Raw genomic sequence first — 14,451 nt, forward strand, 5'->3', positions numbered from 1 at the left:
TATGGAACGAGGCAGCAAGGTGGGAAGGAGAAGGCAAGTCCACGGATCCTTCAGACACTCTCGCGTTACTGTGCTTGCACTGAACGGGCATGCTGGTCAGCACGACGACAGCAGACTTGCCTGCTTTTGGCTACGGTCGCCATGGTTGCCCTGGGCGCTTCTTTGCCGTACATGAAGTCGGAACGTGAGGAGCAGAAGGGTTCATCGTCACACGAGCCGTTCAGTGCAAGGATTCAGTTCACCGCATAACTGCATCTAGGTGGCACCATCCGCTGAAGCAACAATGTCTGCTGAGTTGGTCAATTGATAAGGTTCGGTCACCCAGACCTCGCCAGCAAAGTTTCCTGTGAGGACCTCGGGGAAGCAAGCCGGCAGACATGAGATAGAAACCTACCTATTAAGCACCTACCTACCTACCATAGCGCTCCCTAGGGGTTTTTTAAATACAGTCTCTAAACCATCCCTTTTACTTTAAAATAATAAGCTAGATAGTTCCTAATATCTTAAAAATATTTTCTTATTAATATTTTTAATAATAATTATAAGATATATTAATACTTTTTTAAAAATTTAATATTATTTAAAATATAAAAATTCTTTAAAACTTTTTTTAAAAAAAACCTTTTAAATATTTTAAAATATATATATAAAAAATAATTAAAGTATTTATAAATAAATAAACTAAGTATAATTATTTAAAATTTATTAAAAAATTATTTTTAAAAGAATTTTATAATTTTTTTTATTAATTAATCTTTATATTAAAATAAAAGTATAATATAAAAGAATTTTAAAAATTAATATTTATTTATAAAAGATTTTTTTTAAAAAAAACCTTTTTTATTTAAAGGTATATTAAGGAAGAAAGGGTTATTAGTAGTTATAGTTATTATTAGAGAATATTAATTAGAAAATACTATACTACACACCTTAAGGTTTTTAAAAATTATCTCTATCTAATTATAGTCTAGTAATAACTATAATTATTAATAGTCCTTCCTTCTTTAATACCCTCTTTAAGTAAGAAGGAGGTTTTTAGGAAGAAAATTAAGTTTTTAAAAGGTTTAGTCTTTAAATTTCTTAATATTAAGTTTTTACCTTAATATAAAAATTAGTTAAGAGAGATTTCTTCTTTTATTTCTTTAATAGTTTTCCTTTTTTAAATAGATCTCTAGCTAGCCCTATATACTTACTTATATATTATAGCCTTTAGTTAGGTTCCTTCCCCCTTAAGGGAAGGAGTCCTTTAGGCTCTCTAGAAGAAAAGGGAAGGTCTTTAAAGGATTTTTTAGTTTTAAAGAAAATCTAGTCTTAAAGAAAGGTATTAATATACTTTATAGTTATTACTAGAGAGTATTAGTAAGGGAATGGTTTTAAGGTATTAGGGACTATTTAAAGTACTGTTTTAAAGTAAAAGGGATGGTTTAGTAACTGTTTCTAAAAACCCCCTAGGGAGCGCTATGGTAGTTTCTAAAAACCCCTAGGTATGTGATACGGTACCTGCCAGGATCCGGGAACCCAGGGGACCTGCCCCGCCTTATCGGCCTTATCAGATCTTATCGCAGCTCCCCACTGCCAATGCCTGGGTGCCTAGGTAGGTACCTAGGTACCTAGGTAGGTAGAAAGGTACTCCGTACCTAGTAGCTGCCATGGCAGCTATGTCTATACCAAGGACCATAAGCGAAGCTCATCTTCAAGGTTTTGTTTCGGCAGAGTGTAGAGTGCCAGACAGTTGCTTTGCTGTTCGCAGGCTGCCCCTATCTGCAAACAACTAACCCCCTGTGGCCGGCAATCCTATGCGGCAGCGGGCTCCCTGCCCTCAACCTGCCCTACGTCAGCCAACACGAGCGACACGCATGACGAATACGCACGCACCAGCACCACGCAGCGCCGCACGACAACACAAGATACAACACGACGATGGCCTCGCAGCAGGTCCCCGAGGAGGCCGTGGCCATCCAGAATGTCCTCTCCCAGGCACAGTCGGCATCTGACTTCAACCAGACTGCCGACCAGATCTTCGCCTCGTCCCTGGGCATCGTGCACACGCGCACACTGCTGAACTCGCTCATCACAACCCTCCGCCAGCGTCGGGACTTGGACCTCTGGATTCAAGTCGGCAACCACCTGCTCGAGGCCCTGACTGCCTCACCCACCTCGTCGTCCTCCTTTATCGAGCAAGCCGCGACCCTCCGTGAACTGATCGCCGAGGCCCATGAGGAGAGAGAAGACTTTCGTGATGCTGCCCTGGTGTTGGCCGAGATCCCGCTCGAGACGTCCCAGCGCCGTGTCAGCGACGAGGACAAGGCCCGCGTGTGGGTTCGCATCATGCGCAACCATCTTGAGGTCGACGACCCCACCGCCGCGGAGGCCTACCTCAACAAGCTCAAGAACGTCATCTTCGCCATCGCCGACCCGACCCTGCAGCTGCACTTCAAACTCAGCCAGGCACGCATCAACGACGCCAAGCGCCAGTTCCTTGCTGCCAGCCAGGCCTACCACGACATCTCCTTCAGCAGCGCCATCGCAGACGACGAGCGCCTGCACACCCTTGGCATGGCTATCAAGTGTGCCATCCTCGCCCCTGCCGGGCCGCAGCGGTCACGTGCTCTGGGCCGCCTGTACAAGGATGAGAGGGCATCTTCCCTTGATGAGTTCGCCATCCTCGAGAAGATGTTCCTCGATCGCCTTGTCGCCCCCGCCGAGGTTGACGCATTTGCCAAGGGCCTACAGCCCCACCAGCTGGCCACCACCGCCGACGGGAGCACCGTGCTGGCCCGCGCCATGGTCGAGCACAACCTGCTGGCCGCCTCGCGCCTCTATGTCAACATTGACCTCGACGCCCTCGGCGTCCTGCTGGGGCTCGACGGCGAGAGGGCAGAGGGCACAACCGCCCGCATGATCGAGCAGGGCCGCCTGGACGGCCACATTGACCAAATCGACCGCTGCGTGTGGTTTGACAACTCCCGCACTATCGCCCAGTGGGATAGCCATGTGCTCGGCGTCGCCGAGGATGTCGAAAGCGTCGTCGGTCACCTGCAGAAGGAGATCCCCGGCTTCGTTTCCCAGAACCTGGCAGTATAGCCTGCTGCCTTGGGTACCTGGGCATTGCCTATACGGCGCGCGTGCAGGAATAGACCTAGACGTTAAAGCCACCACAAGTTGGAAGGACCGGCCGGCGCCCTTTGTGCCAATGGAGACTCTACATGGGAGGCCTCGCACCATGGCGAGACGCGTCAACGTAGACTTTCTTTTTTCCCGGGGGGGGGGGGGGGGAGAGGGCGCGGTCAAGGGGCAGCGGTCTGATTGAATCATTGATCACGGCCCGGATGAGAAAATTCAACAGAATACCTGCGGAGACACTACAGGCATAGCAGAGAATTAGCCACGCGAGATTCGCACAGAGAAGAGCGGCCTGATGGCGAGGGAACGACCACAGGGAATAGTTCCTGCAAAAACAGTGACTTGGCTCATATGTCTGCTACGATTTGACTGGGAAATTATGGTCTATGGCGAGGGTCTCGTAAACCCAGGGCAAACAGCCGAGTGGTGAGGACGACCTGTACCTTAAAATAACCAATAGTATTCACGAAGGCACGACATCCCAATGAGAAATAAACAATCCCAATAACACCCACAAACGCTTATGGAAAAGAGGGCGTAGGCGCCCATGCGACCTTCTAACCAACGCCATGCTGTGTTGCGGTTGTGCCAACCAAGTGCGTTCCATCCTGGCCATCCCGGCCATCCCAGCCATTTCACTAGATAAAAACATTGAAACGCAAGCAAGAGCCGAACGAAGCAGTCGTATCGCGGCTCATTCCAGATCCTTCCTTCTGACAACATAGTACCCATTCTCCAGCTTGTGTTCGTCGCCGTCCTCCTCTTCAAAGATCTTGTCGTCATCTTTGAATATTCTCTTGCGCCTCGTGGCGCCGGCGCCGTTGGCCTGCTGCGGCTGCAGCCGACCGGGCGGCATGATGATCTCTACCAGGCGGGCGGCGATCTTTTCGCCCATCAGGTCGTAACCAGCGGGTGTCAGGTGGATGTGGTCGTCCCAATAGGTCTTGCGTTCCTCCGGCGCAAGGGACCAGAAGGGGATGGCGGTGTTGAGGTCAAAAGTGAAGCTAGGTTGCGCCGAGGGCCATGTCAGTCGATCAGCTGCCAGTGGAAAGGAAAGAAAAGGAGGCGGGGAGGGGGAATGAAACCCGCAATGAATGTAGCCTACAAATTCTCCTGACGGTGTCCAAGTATCATCCCGTTGAGCTCGTCCCGCCTTGCCTTGACCCTCTCGCCGATTTGCCCCCTCACACCCGCCTCTGGCACGGTGCACGCGAGCACACGGCCCCCTTTGCTGAGTGCGACGTCCCACACGTCCCGCAACGCCTTGTAGATGTCCTCGGCGGTGAACTGGAAGGCCAGGTCGTTGGTGCCGCCCAAGACCACGGTCCAGTCATACGGGGTGCCGCCGCCCTTGGTCAGGAACTTGGGCTCGATGCGCCGCAGGAAGCGCGATCCGGCCGTGCACACCACGTCCCCGGGAAGGCCGTCGGCATGTGCGTCGATGTTCAGCGAGGGGAAGGATTCGGACAGGACGGCCGTCAGGCGCTGCGAGTACGGGTGCGACACACCACCCAGCTGCGAGTAGCCCGACGTAAGGGAGTCGCCGAAGCAGAGGATGCGGAGGGAGCGTTTTGGTTTCTGGTGCGCGGCCTGGGAGGGAAACGACGCAGGGTCGTCGCTTGGGGGCTTGGCCGGGGACGAGGATGGCGGCGACCACGTCGACGTCGCCATGGTGGCGGGCCGCTCACGGTTGCGCCTCGGCTGTAAGCAGCGTGCGAGGCGGGCAAATGGGTTGAGCAACCTCAGATTGGGCAACTGTTGCGAGGGAAACTGTTGTAGAGTTGAAGGGATTATAAGTGGTCATGAGCGAGCAAAGGGGGAAAGGTAGCGAGCGTGATGTTATGGGTACTCATGGGTAGAGTGTAGCCAAGTCATGCGCATGTCACGGGCCCAGGCAGCTAGCGGCTTGTCGTCAAGTCGTTGACTACAGCCGGTCGACGGCACGGTGACGGATCCAGCAGATGACGAATGGAGGTGGTGATGGGGTGGGGGGTGGGGGGGGCGGGCCCTGCTGAGCCTGAAGCGGGGGTGGGGTTTGGGGCTGTTCTGATAAGAAGGTTGATAGTGTAAAACAGAAGCAAAGAAGTCATGCTTTTATTTCCCCAACTTCCGGCCCCTACAAGGCTGCAAGTGTGGGACAGAAGTTACTATGTAGTCCTCGAACCACTGTCGACCCCTCCGTCTGCCAGCCTGCCAGCCTGCCAGCATGCGAGCTCAGTCTTTGCGAGGAGGGCCTTGGAGGGCCTCCATGGCAAGCCCGTCGTCATTGCTCTGGTGCCGAGCTGAGCCCGTACCTCGAGCGACGCTGCCGTACTGTCCTTGGACTATTTTGCCCAGGGGGTCCACACACCCCCTTCAGAAGCGTGTCAGTGATTTATGCAATGGTCAGAGCGGAGGGAGCAGACGGGAGACCAACTGATTGTAGGCAAAGTGTTCTTCGGGCTTGTCTTGGAGCCAGCATGTGCACCAGTGCTTGCACCTGTCCCACGATTGAATCAGTTTGTGTGCAACAACGTGGCTGAGGACACGGAGAACATAGATCGACTTACCAAGCCACCCTCTCACGGTTGACCACGTACCAGGGCGAGGATGCGTCCAATTCCTTTTTCTGGTGCTTTGTGCCTGGGGCATGCGGCATGCCGCACTCCATGGTCAGCAACCAGCCGACCTCGGCATTATGTGAATAGAGGTGTCTGGGGCTCCTCACCATCAGGTGCGCACTCGAGCCACTGCCTGCAAACAGTGCTTGGTGTCTTCTTTTTGGGCATGTTTGATGGTGGATTGGGTGTGTCGTTGGCGTCAACGGGGCACATGACTTCGTACCGCAAGAGCAGGTCGCTTATTGGTATTGGGCTGCCCTGATGGCCCGCTTTGTTGACCTCTCGGTTGACCAGAGCCACAACCTCGTCATCCATGCTGACGGTGGGCTCATCGCTCACCTGGCCTGTGCCTGCAGCCTTGGAGGCAGCAAAGAGTCCAAGCAGAACGACCAGGATGGAACCAACAAGATTCATCGTGACTAGCTTTTGTAAGTTGGTAGTTGGTGGGGCTGGGGCCAAGAGGATTGCTGAAGATGGGCTGGAACAAGGAGCTGGGTGCTGTGCTGGAGGTTTGGCTTGCCAAGGACTTTGAGGGAAAAGCACGTCAAGTGGCAGAGAAGGAAGGGGCAGCGGAGTGCACTTTCCATTTGATACCTAGGGTAGTTGGCACCTGCAAGGACAGACCCATCTGCTGGACTGGTACCGTGGTACCGACTGAGTGGTAGCTGTCTCGTGAATTGTCTTCCAAGGTTTTCTGTCTCTTGAAAGCTGGCCTGGACTATTTGTGACGCTTTGCTGGTGCAAATTAAACAACTCAAGTCCCAGGCTTGTACCATCAGGGCTGCTAAGAACAGCAGCCCTCAAAGCTGGAATGGGGACCACTTGCTTCACTTGTTTTATTTACAGGCCCTTGAGCACCATTGAGACAACCACAACAGCCCTCAGGCTTCTGTGGCCACGGGGAAAATACAACTAGAAGAGTTATAGACAACCCCCATCCTCCACAACACAAAGCCAGTAGCTAGTTGCAGATTACACAATCACCTTGGTGGGCTCTTAACAAGCCTGTTGATACTTTCATGTCTGGTAACCCTAGGAAATATACATACCTAGCTGTGCCCACCTGTGCCCACCTGTGCCCACCTGTGCCCAGTAATTAGACCTGGGAACTTGCCAAGGAAATATCTATGATAATTCTCTAGGTATTTCGCAGAGACTGATCTCTGTTACGCTGAGTTTTGAGACACATGACCTCATGACTCCACAAGACTGGATAGGCTGCCAGTCATCCCCCAGTTTAGTAGATTTTGACTTAATTGAAATAGCTCTCTTTCTTGTTTTTATGGCTGGAGCAATTACATGCATGCCCAGGTGTTGTCAAAAGCCCCATCCGTGCACATGTGGGTCAGCAGTTATGTCTATCCACTTCCAATCAGATGGTCCCTTTTCCTGGGCATACCTACTTACTTAAGTACTTAAGGTACCCAATTTTCAAAACGCCACAGCACTCTTCAACTGAATCCACAACGCCTCCAAGAAGCACCACGTACTTCTTAAGCTGTGGAAGATACTACTCTATACATTCTCAAAAGCCTTACGTCTTATGCAACAAGGACTTCTCCATAAATGCAACCAGTGAGAAAAGCCACCACAGCTTCACTCCCTTAGCCGGAGTCCAAGGGCGTGTTAATCCTTTACCCTTCTCCTCTCACATTCACCTTTTTCTTGTTCCAGGAGTAACTAGCTATGCCCTCACCCGTCAAGGGATCATTGGAAGAGCCCCACACGAGTCTTTCTCTCGGGCCTCCATGCACACAGCAGGATAGACCAGCCAAACAATCAGCACTAGACCTCCTCTGTAACGTGTGCAGCACCGTGGATTGGCTTTTGGTTGCTGATTTGAGAGCCGTAGCTCGACGCCAGAAGAACCCTTGGTGCGTGGTGATGCCATCACTGGATGCGACTTGGGCTGAGCTCTGCGCATCACGCTGTAAGCAGCTCCCAGGTACCCCTTTGAAAACAAATATACCCCATTGTTAGCCCATGTGACAAAGACCTCAGGTGCTACATATCTACAGGTTTTAATGCATATTGTAGCCACCTTATGGCCCACTCTTTGCTATACTAACAGGAAGCTACTTGAATGCTGTAGGTCAGATCTGCCAATTATTGTCAATCATCAAACCTCCTGCCTACGACAGCCAGCAATGCATGCTATGCGCCTACATGGGCACCTATGGCTACACACAACTGCATGTGGTAGCCCAACAGCCCTATGGTATGCAAATGCCGAACCTACATGGGCAATTGGTCCAAGAGACTTTTCCAAGCATCACCGTTATAGGACCCAATGACGACCAGCACTTGAAGGGCACAGTAGTCCAACCGAATCTCATTCGTTCCGAAGATTATGATGAATTGAAGAAGATATTGAGCAACTGTGCGCGAACCCACCATCAGACCTGTAGACCGGTTTCCCCACGTCTTGGGATAAATGGTCTCAAACTGATTGAGGTGTCATCCGGGAGGGTAATCGAAGCTCCGGAAAGGTGCAAATACCTCGCATTATCTTATGTCTGGGGCAGTCAGCAGCATTCGGATGATCTAAGAGCCGCTCCTGCGGTGATCAAAGACACCTTTCGAGTCGCCGACAGGCTAGGAGTCAAGTACATATGGATTGACAAATATGCAAGTTTACATTACCCATGGGAAATTTCGAAGCGAAAAGATTAACCAAGTCATCAGTGCATTCCCAAAGAAGATCCAGAAAAGCAGGAAATGCTAGGTCGAATGGGCGAGATTTACTCCAATGCCTACTGCACGATCATTGCAGCCGCAGGCGAGGACGCGCAGACAGGGCTTCCCGGTGTCTCGAACAAATGCCGTCGAGAACAACGGACAGTAGGTCTCGACCGAGTTACTCTAGCCGAACGACCGTACAGTAAGGACCACGGCTCAGCTCTGTTGAGCTCCAGCAAGTGGGCAACGAGAGGGTGGACGTACCAGGAAGGTTATTTGTCCACCAGGCGTCTGATATTTACCGAGTATTGCCTTCTTTACCTCTGCAATAGGGAGTACACTTCAGAGCCTTTCCAGCACCGAGTTGCAACTACTGGGGAAGCCAACAGACTGTCATTCGCGCGCTTCGTCCCCCCGGCTACGTTTAGTGGTCACCGAGCTAGTACTGCAAGTCTTCGAGAACATATCCAGGAATACACCAGGAGAGATCTCAGTCATTCAGAAGATTCACTCAATGCCTTCCTCGGAGTCCTTGACTACAACTCCAAGACCAGACGCCCAATGGCACACCTCTGGGGCTTGCCACTGTACGAAGACCAAGCTAGGGCACCGCGGCCAAGAGATATATTGTTTGACCTTTTCTGGTGGCATGAGCGTCGTGGTACCCGTCGAAGTGGGTTTCCAAGTTGGACCTGGGCGGGCTGGGCAGGACCCATAAGGTTTCGCGCAAGAGATCGAGTTCGGATGCTTCCTAAGGGTGGCAGCGAGGGCTTGCGGCTCCCACCTCCTGGCCACCCACAAGGTATGATAATCAAAGTCACAGATGGCGGAGATAAGACACTACACGAATATGCGAAATCCATCCTGGAGAACACCGGCTCTCACGGCCTTCTCTCACCCCATTTAGGCCCCAAGATACTATCAGTATTCTGCCAGGTTCTGCCCTTGCGACTGCAACACCTTGATCTTTCCGAGGAACACATCAATAATGAGTACCTCATGAGCATCGAAAAAGCCTCGGCATACCCTATCAGTCAGTGGAGCCGCAGGCCTCATTATTCGGCAGGCGATCAGCTTGCCGTTGTGCAGGTCTGTAGTGGGCTGCGCATGTGCATAGAGCCTCGTCTGGACACAGATGTCGAGCCACAAAACGAATGCTTTGCTCTCCACATTGGGAGTGTTGGAAATGAATCCTCGGGAACATTTGTGCGCAGTCGAAGTCTTATAATTGTGAGACGTGTCTATGACGAATTCTATGAGCGTGTAGGACTGATACACTGGCGATTCATCGACTTGGACCAGGCGTTATTCTTCATAGATGAAGAGGCAAGCTTTGTGGGACGGGTTTCTCTACCACGTGAGGATGAACTGTTCACCAGTGTAGCAGAGGCAAAAACAATCAGTCTGGTATAGGAAAGGATCTAGAGTCTTCACTGGGTCACAGTTTGCTCAACCCCACGAGTAACCCATGTGCTTGCAGTGGCTGACTTTACCTGGCCCCCACAAACTCTGTTGTAGGGCGGGTGATGTGCATGTCATAGTCGTGAATCCACGGAATTCTACTGGCATTACTAGCATAAGAGGAAATTTCTGCCTAACAGAACAAGCCGATGATGACGTTCGAGAAAACATCTGCTGCAATCTGGCGCCTGGAAGATGAAAGTTTATGGAGAGTTATGGCCCCTCCTTAACAACACCTGGGCATCCCACGCTCACTCTACTGGTACCAACTTCCTCTCGGTGAGTTTCACCATCAGTGGGGGCTTCTCCCAGATAACGAGCACTTGGCTCCTATCCATCCAAGTTTCCTCGCCCGGTGCTAGCTCGAAATCGAATCGGAATAGGAACCGCGCGATGGCGACCCTCAACTCTGAGTAGGCCAGGTTCTTGCCCAGGCAGTCCCGTACTCCAAAGCTGAAAGGGTCTTTGTCACAGCCAATTAGTGTCCGAACAATTGTGCTGGGGACCAAGGAGAAGAGGGGGCTGGTGCTCACGGAAAGATGCCTTGTTGTCGTTGGCAAAGACTGGGTTGTATAGCTTGTGGTTAGAGGGGAGCCATCGCTCCGGGCGCATGTTATCCGGATCGTAGAAGTTATCGGGGTTGCGGTAGGTTGCAAGCTGGAAGATGGTGGTGACGGTCTGAAGCAACGACGGAACGATGGCAATCAGCAAAATGCGTCTCTTGGCAACGAGAGGCTACAATTGAGTGGGAGCAATCTATTGAATCTCTACTCACCCCCTTGGGAATGTGCTCCCCATTGAGTTCCGCCCCGGGACTAACCCGTGGTGGTGTCTGGGCTGCGGGCGGGTACATCCTCAAAGTCTCCTCGATGGTGGCTGTGAGGTAGGGCAGGCGGGCGGTAGACTTGATATCGATCTGAGACTCGCTTTGGAAGGCAGCGCGGATCTCACCGGCAAGAAGATCGTACACGGGGCGGTTCGCCTTCAGCCCGAGGTGGAAAGTGAAGCCCGCCAGGGTAGTGGCTGTCGTCTCGCTGCCAGCTGTTATGATGGTGGGCGAGTTCAGGCGGATGTCGAAGTCGTCAAAACCGGGCTGTCCGTCGCGCGTCTTCTTGAGCATGTACGTCATGAAGTCCCTCCTTCCTCCAGGGCTCTCGCCCTGGGCCTTGCGGGCCATGGCCTTTGCGTTGGCGAGCTCGCGGTTCTGGAGCTCCGTCTTGACATTTTCAGCCGAGCTGCCCAGAGACTTGAACGCCAGGCGCAGTAGGGGGTAGTGTTTTGTGAAGCGATTGATACCGGCGCCGAGGACGGCCTTGAAGGATCCAAGAACCCATGGGTGGTATTCGCCGCCATCGAGGTTGTGGAATGTGTCGGCGAAGGTCAGGTCGCCGATGATATCGAACGTCATGAAGTTAAACCATGGAACGATGTCGAACACCTCTCCGGCGGCGGCCTTCTTGCTCAGCTGAGTGAGGAGTAGCTCTATGTACTGCTGCACGATGGGCTCTTGTTCGTACATGCTCTCGGTGCTGAAGGCGTGGTTGAGCTGGCGTCGCAGCCGCCTGTGGTTCTCATGGTCGCCGCCAATGAGGCTCTTGTTATCACCAGGGAAGAAGAAGTCGGGCTGCTTGCCCCACTCAGCCTTACCGGGGCGGTGCTGATAGATCTGTGGCCACCCGATAGATCCGTCGACAGCGAGGTGATTGGGCGCGACGCGCACGATCGGCCCGTACTTTCGGTGCAAGTCCACGCTCTTCCGCACGAAGGAGCCCGCCACGTTGGTCCCCCATTAAAAAGGCAGGTTGGTAGCGGCGTAGAGCTTGGGCCCGGGATATTTTGCAAGGGGGTGGAATGTCAACCGGTAGACGACAATGCAGAGGCGCCAGACGACGAACAGCTGTAGGGAAACAAGACGGTGAGCTCAGATAATGCGAGGTAAAGCAATGTAATAAACTGGCGATGGGTCGTGGTTACTTACGACGGCTGCTGTAGCGGCCAGTGCTGCCACATTCTGCCAGCGGTTTGGTACGGCCCTGTTGCCGATATCGTGAGGCAAGATGGTGTTGAGCGACGGTGCCATAATAGCGTTTTCAAGTGAAACGCCCGTGAAGTCTCAGAAGGTTTTCTTTATAGACTGGAATAAAGATGTACCCATAAGGATGTGTGGTTGTGAGTGCAGGTGTTCAAGTTGATGGACTGCTGGCTCACCAACCCCTTTATATCCCTATGTCAGCCCCACTCGCCCATGAAGTTTACTCGTCGCCCGCATTTCAGACATCAATTCCCCACTTGGGTTGACGTCCCTCACCCATCGCCCGATCTGGATGGGTGATGGCGGCAGCAGAAGCCCCAGGGAGCAAGCCTGTCTGTGGGAGCCCGGCGTCTTGAGCGGCTCCGAAGAAGCGAGTGGGCCGCGTTTCTAGATCATTTCTGCACAACATCAAACCCGTTCCCACTGTGTACAAATTAGACACGACGAGGTGATATCGCGCACTACTTGAGTTGCATTGGCACGTGTGCCGGTATCACAGCATACTACCTGGTCTGATGCCCTGGCTCAATGGTTATCACGACTAACTCGGAAGTGTAAGGCGTCCCCGGGACTTGGCAGCTTGAAGCTTGTTTCTGTACCGAACCCCGAAATGCCGTGTCTTATAGGAGCACCTGGGAGAGTGGACGTGTGTTGTGATAGTGTTTGTCTTGCGACGCGCATGGTCATCATGTTAAGGGAAGGGAGGCGAGCAAGATTCTAGTCCATCGTCTCGGACGAGTACAATACACAGTAGTCTAACTTGCATCTCTGACAACAAGCTGTACCGCTAATCAGGCGGAGTGCGGTATGATGCAACTTGCCTTAAAGAAGCCGCCGATAATACGTCCTCGTGATGGAGGAATCATTGCCCCCGACTGTCCGAGCTTCCTATCGCGACAACCCACGACGCGGGGAACAATACCGCTTGCAGAAAGTGTGGCATAGTGCAATGGACTGTGGTATAGAGGAGAGCGAGGTCGCAATTCACGGTCGATGTTGATCTTGGGCCGGTACCCAGGTACCTAGGTATGCACTTGCGGTGACTTGTCGGCGGCGACCCAAGGCGCGGATATATGTGGGACGGCCCGCATGGCACCGACTCGGGGCCGGATTAGCCAGCGAATGGGCATGCTAGCTCAGCGCCTGCGCCCACAATCCGACGGCATTTGCTTGCATTGCCGTTTTTTTTTCTGCGGAATTCTTGTGGAATGCTTCAATGAGCCCGAGAACAACAGGATGTGCATTGCCCTGAGCTCCCTCTTAAGAGCCAATCGAGTGTGCTGGGGGGTCTGTATGTCCTCGGGCGCATGCGGAATAGAAGCGAAACCAGTTACATGAGGGCAAGGCTGTTCTGATTCCCCGTCAAATGGTTTTTATTTTACGACCTCCTACTACTAGTAGAACTGGCCTAGGCCACTTAGATGCCGAGTCATTGAGAGTCATACTAGCCGGGGCCGGATAATTATAGACCCAAGTTGTGCATCAAGTCGGGCAGGGGCTCGAGTCGCACCCACTTCCCATCAGGACGGAGCAGGGTTCTGATACCTTGAAGGTCGTGCATGGACCAGAGGAATGGCAAGCTAACGTCTCTCCGAGACCTCTCAACCCCCAGCCCCAGGTCCCCGGGAAACAGGGGACTCTCCAACCTCAGCCTTGCCCACAAGCCCCTTTGGCCACATCTTTAGGAGAACACCACGTCTGGATTCTGCAAATTTCTTCCTCTTTTATGAGCAGAATGAAATAATGACAATCTGCGCGCCCTCGACAATCACAGCTCGAATAGACTCAAAAGGACTGGGTGGAAACAACGTGTCCTAAACTCCATAGCTCCAGATGTTCAAGGAGCCAGTATGAATCTCAGAAGTCTCAATCTTCCCTACTGCCGTCAACTTATGGTCTTAGTGACGAGGATTCTTCGAGGCGCACGAGCTGACAAAAGGTCCACGCAAACAGCTGTAGTCTCCCTGATGGGTCAGACTGCGACCCCCTTGGAGAGGGTGCTCCACGACCTGGAGCAATTTACAGACCCTGCCGTGGTTGATTCTAGTTGCTGTCTTCCACCCCTTCGCTGCGGCAATGGCGACGGAGGGGAGAGGTGCGAGCGGATCTAGGAGCCCAGTCATGTGTTGGCTACTGGGAAATAGACTCAGAGACATCTGGAATGTATGTGTACATTCGGGATTTGACAGCGGTCCTTATGAATGTCCTGGCTGTCTTGATTCTTGGCGGCCTGACAATCGTTTTGGTGTGGAAGAGCCGATGCAAGTTTGAAGTACAATACAGGCTGCTCTTATTTTCACACCTCTCATCATTGGCGCGATCAGACTCGAATCGACGCAGTTCTTCTTTGTGGGAACCTCAATAATGTCCCATCATGACCCCAACATTCCTCACACGCGACGACTTGCATTTCAGTCTGGCCTGCCCATTTTTTCCCCGACGAGTCCAAAATCTGATTATTTCAAATATTCTTTCCGGACGAGACGGGCGATGGCGCATGTCTGCAGATGCTCGTGTGTTAGCAGGCCTCGACCGGGTATCCCGTATATTCCATTC

General features: G+C 52.3%; 3 protein-coding genes across 3 annotated transcripts; 1 reads left to right on the forward strand and 2 right to left on the reverse strand.

Moving 5' to 3' along the window:
- Positions 1 to 1,637: 1,637 nt before the first annotated feature.
- On the reverse strand, positions 1,638 to 5,102 carry KVR01_010811 (uncharacterized protein). The gene is made up of 2 exons (XM_044794515.1): positions 4,229 to 5,102; positions 1,638 to 4,127 (listed from the first exon to the last, which is right to left on the reverse strand). Exons 1-2 carry the CDS (start codon positions 4,792 to 4,794, stop codon positions 3,818 to 3,820), a joined length of 876 nt encoding a protein of 291 aa, XP_044639958.1. The 5' UTR covers positions 4,795 to 5,102; the 3' UTR covers positions 1,638 to 3,817.
- KVR01_011088 (uncharacterized protein) lies at positions 1,921 to 3,084 on the forward strand (the record flags this gene model as incomplete). The annotated part of the gene is made up of 1 exon (XM_044788740.1): positions 1,921 to 3,084. One exon carries the CDS (start codon positions 1,921 to 1,923, stop codon positions 3,082 to 3,084), a length of 1,164 nt encoding a protein of 387 aa, XP_044640235.1.
- Positions 5,103 to 10,114: 5,012 nt separating the features above from the next.
- KVR01_010733 (uncharacterized protein) lies at positions 10,115 to 11,943 on the reverse strand (the record flags this gene model as incomplete). The annotated part of the gene is made up of 5 exons (XM_044794475.1): positions 10,115 to 10,326; positions 10,397 to 10,541; positions 10,639 to 11,614; positions 11,663 to 11,760; positions 11,842 to 11,943. 5 exons carry the CDS (start codon positions 11,941 to 11,943, stop codon positions 10,115 to 10,117), a joined length of 1,533 nt encoding a protein of 510 aa, XP_044639880.1.
- Positions 11,944 to 14,451: the final 2,508 nt, after the last annotated feature.

This window comes from Diaporthe batatas, assembly GCF_019321695.1.
Source record: "Diaporthe batatas strain CRI 302-4 chromosome Unknown Contig00014, whole genome shotgun sequence".
NCBI lineage: Eukaryota > Fungi > Ascomycota > Sordariomycetes > Diaporthales > Diaporthaceae > Diaporthe > Diaporthe batatas.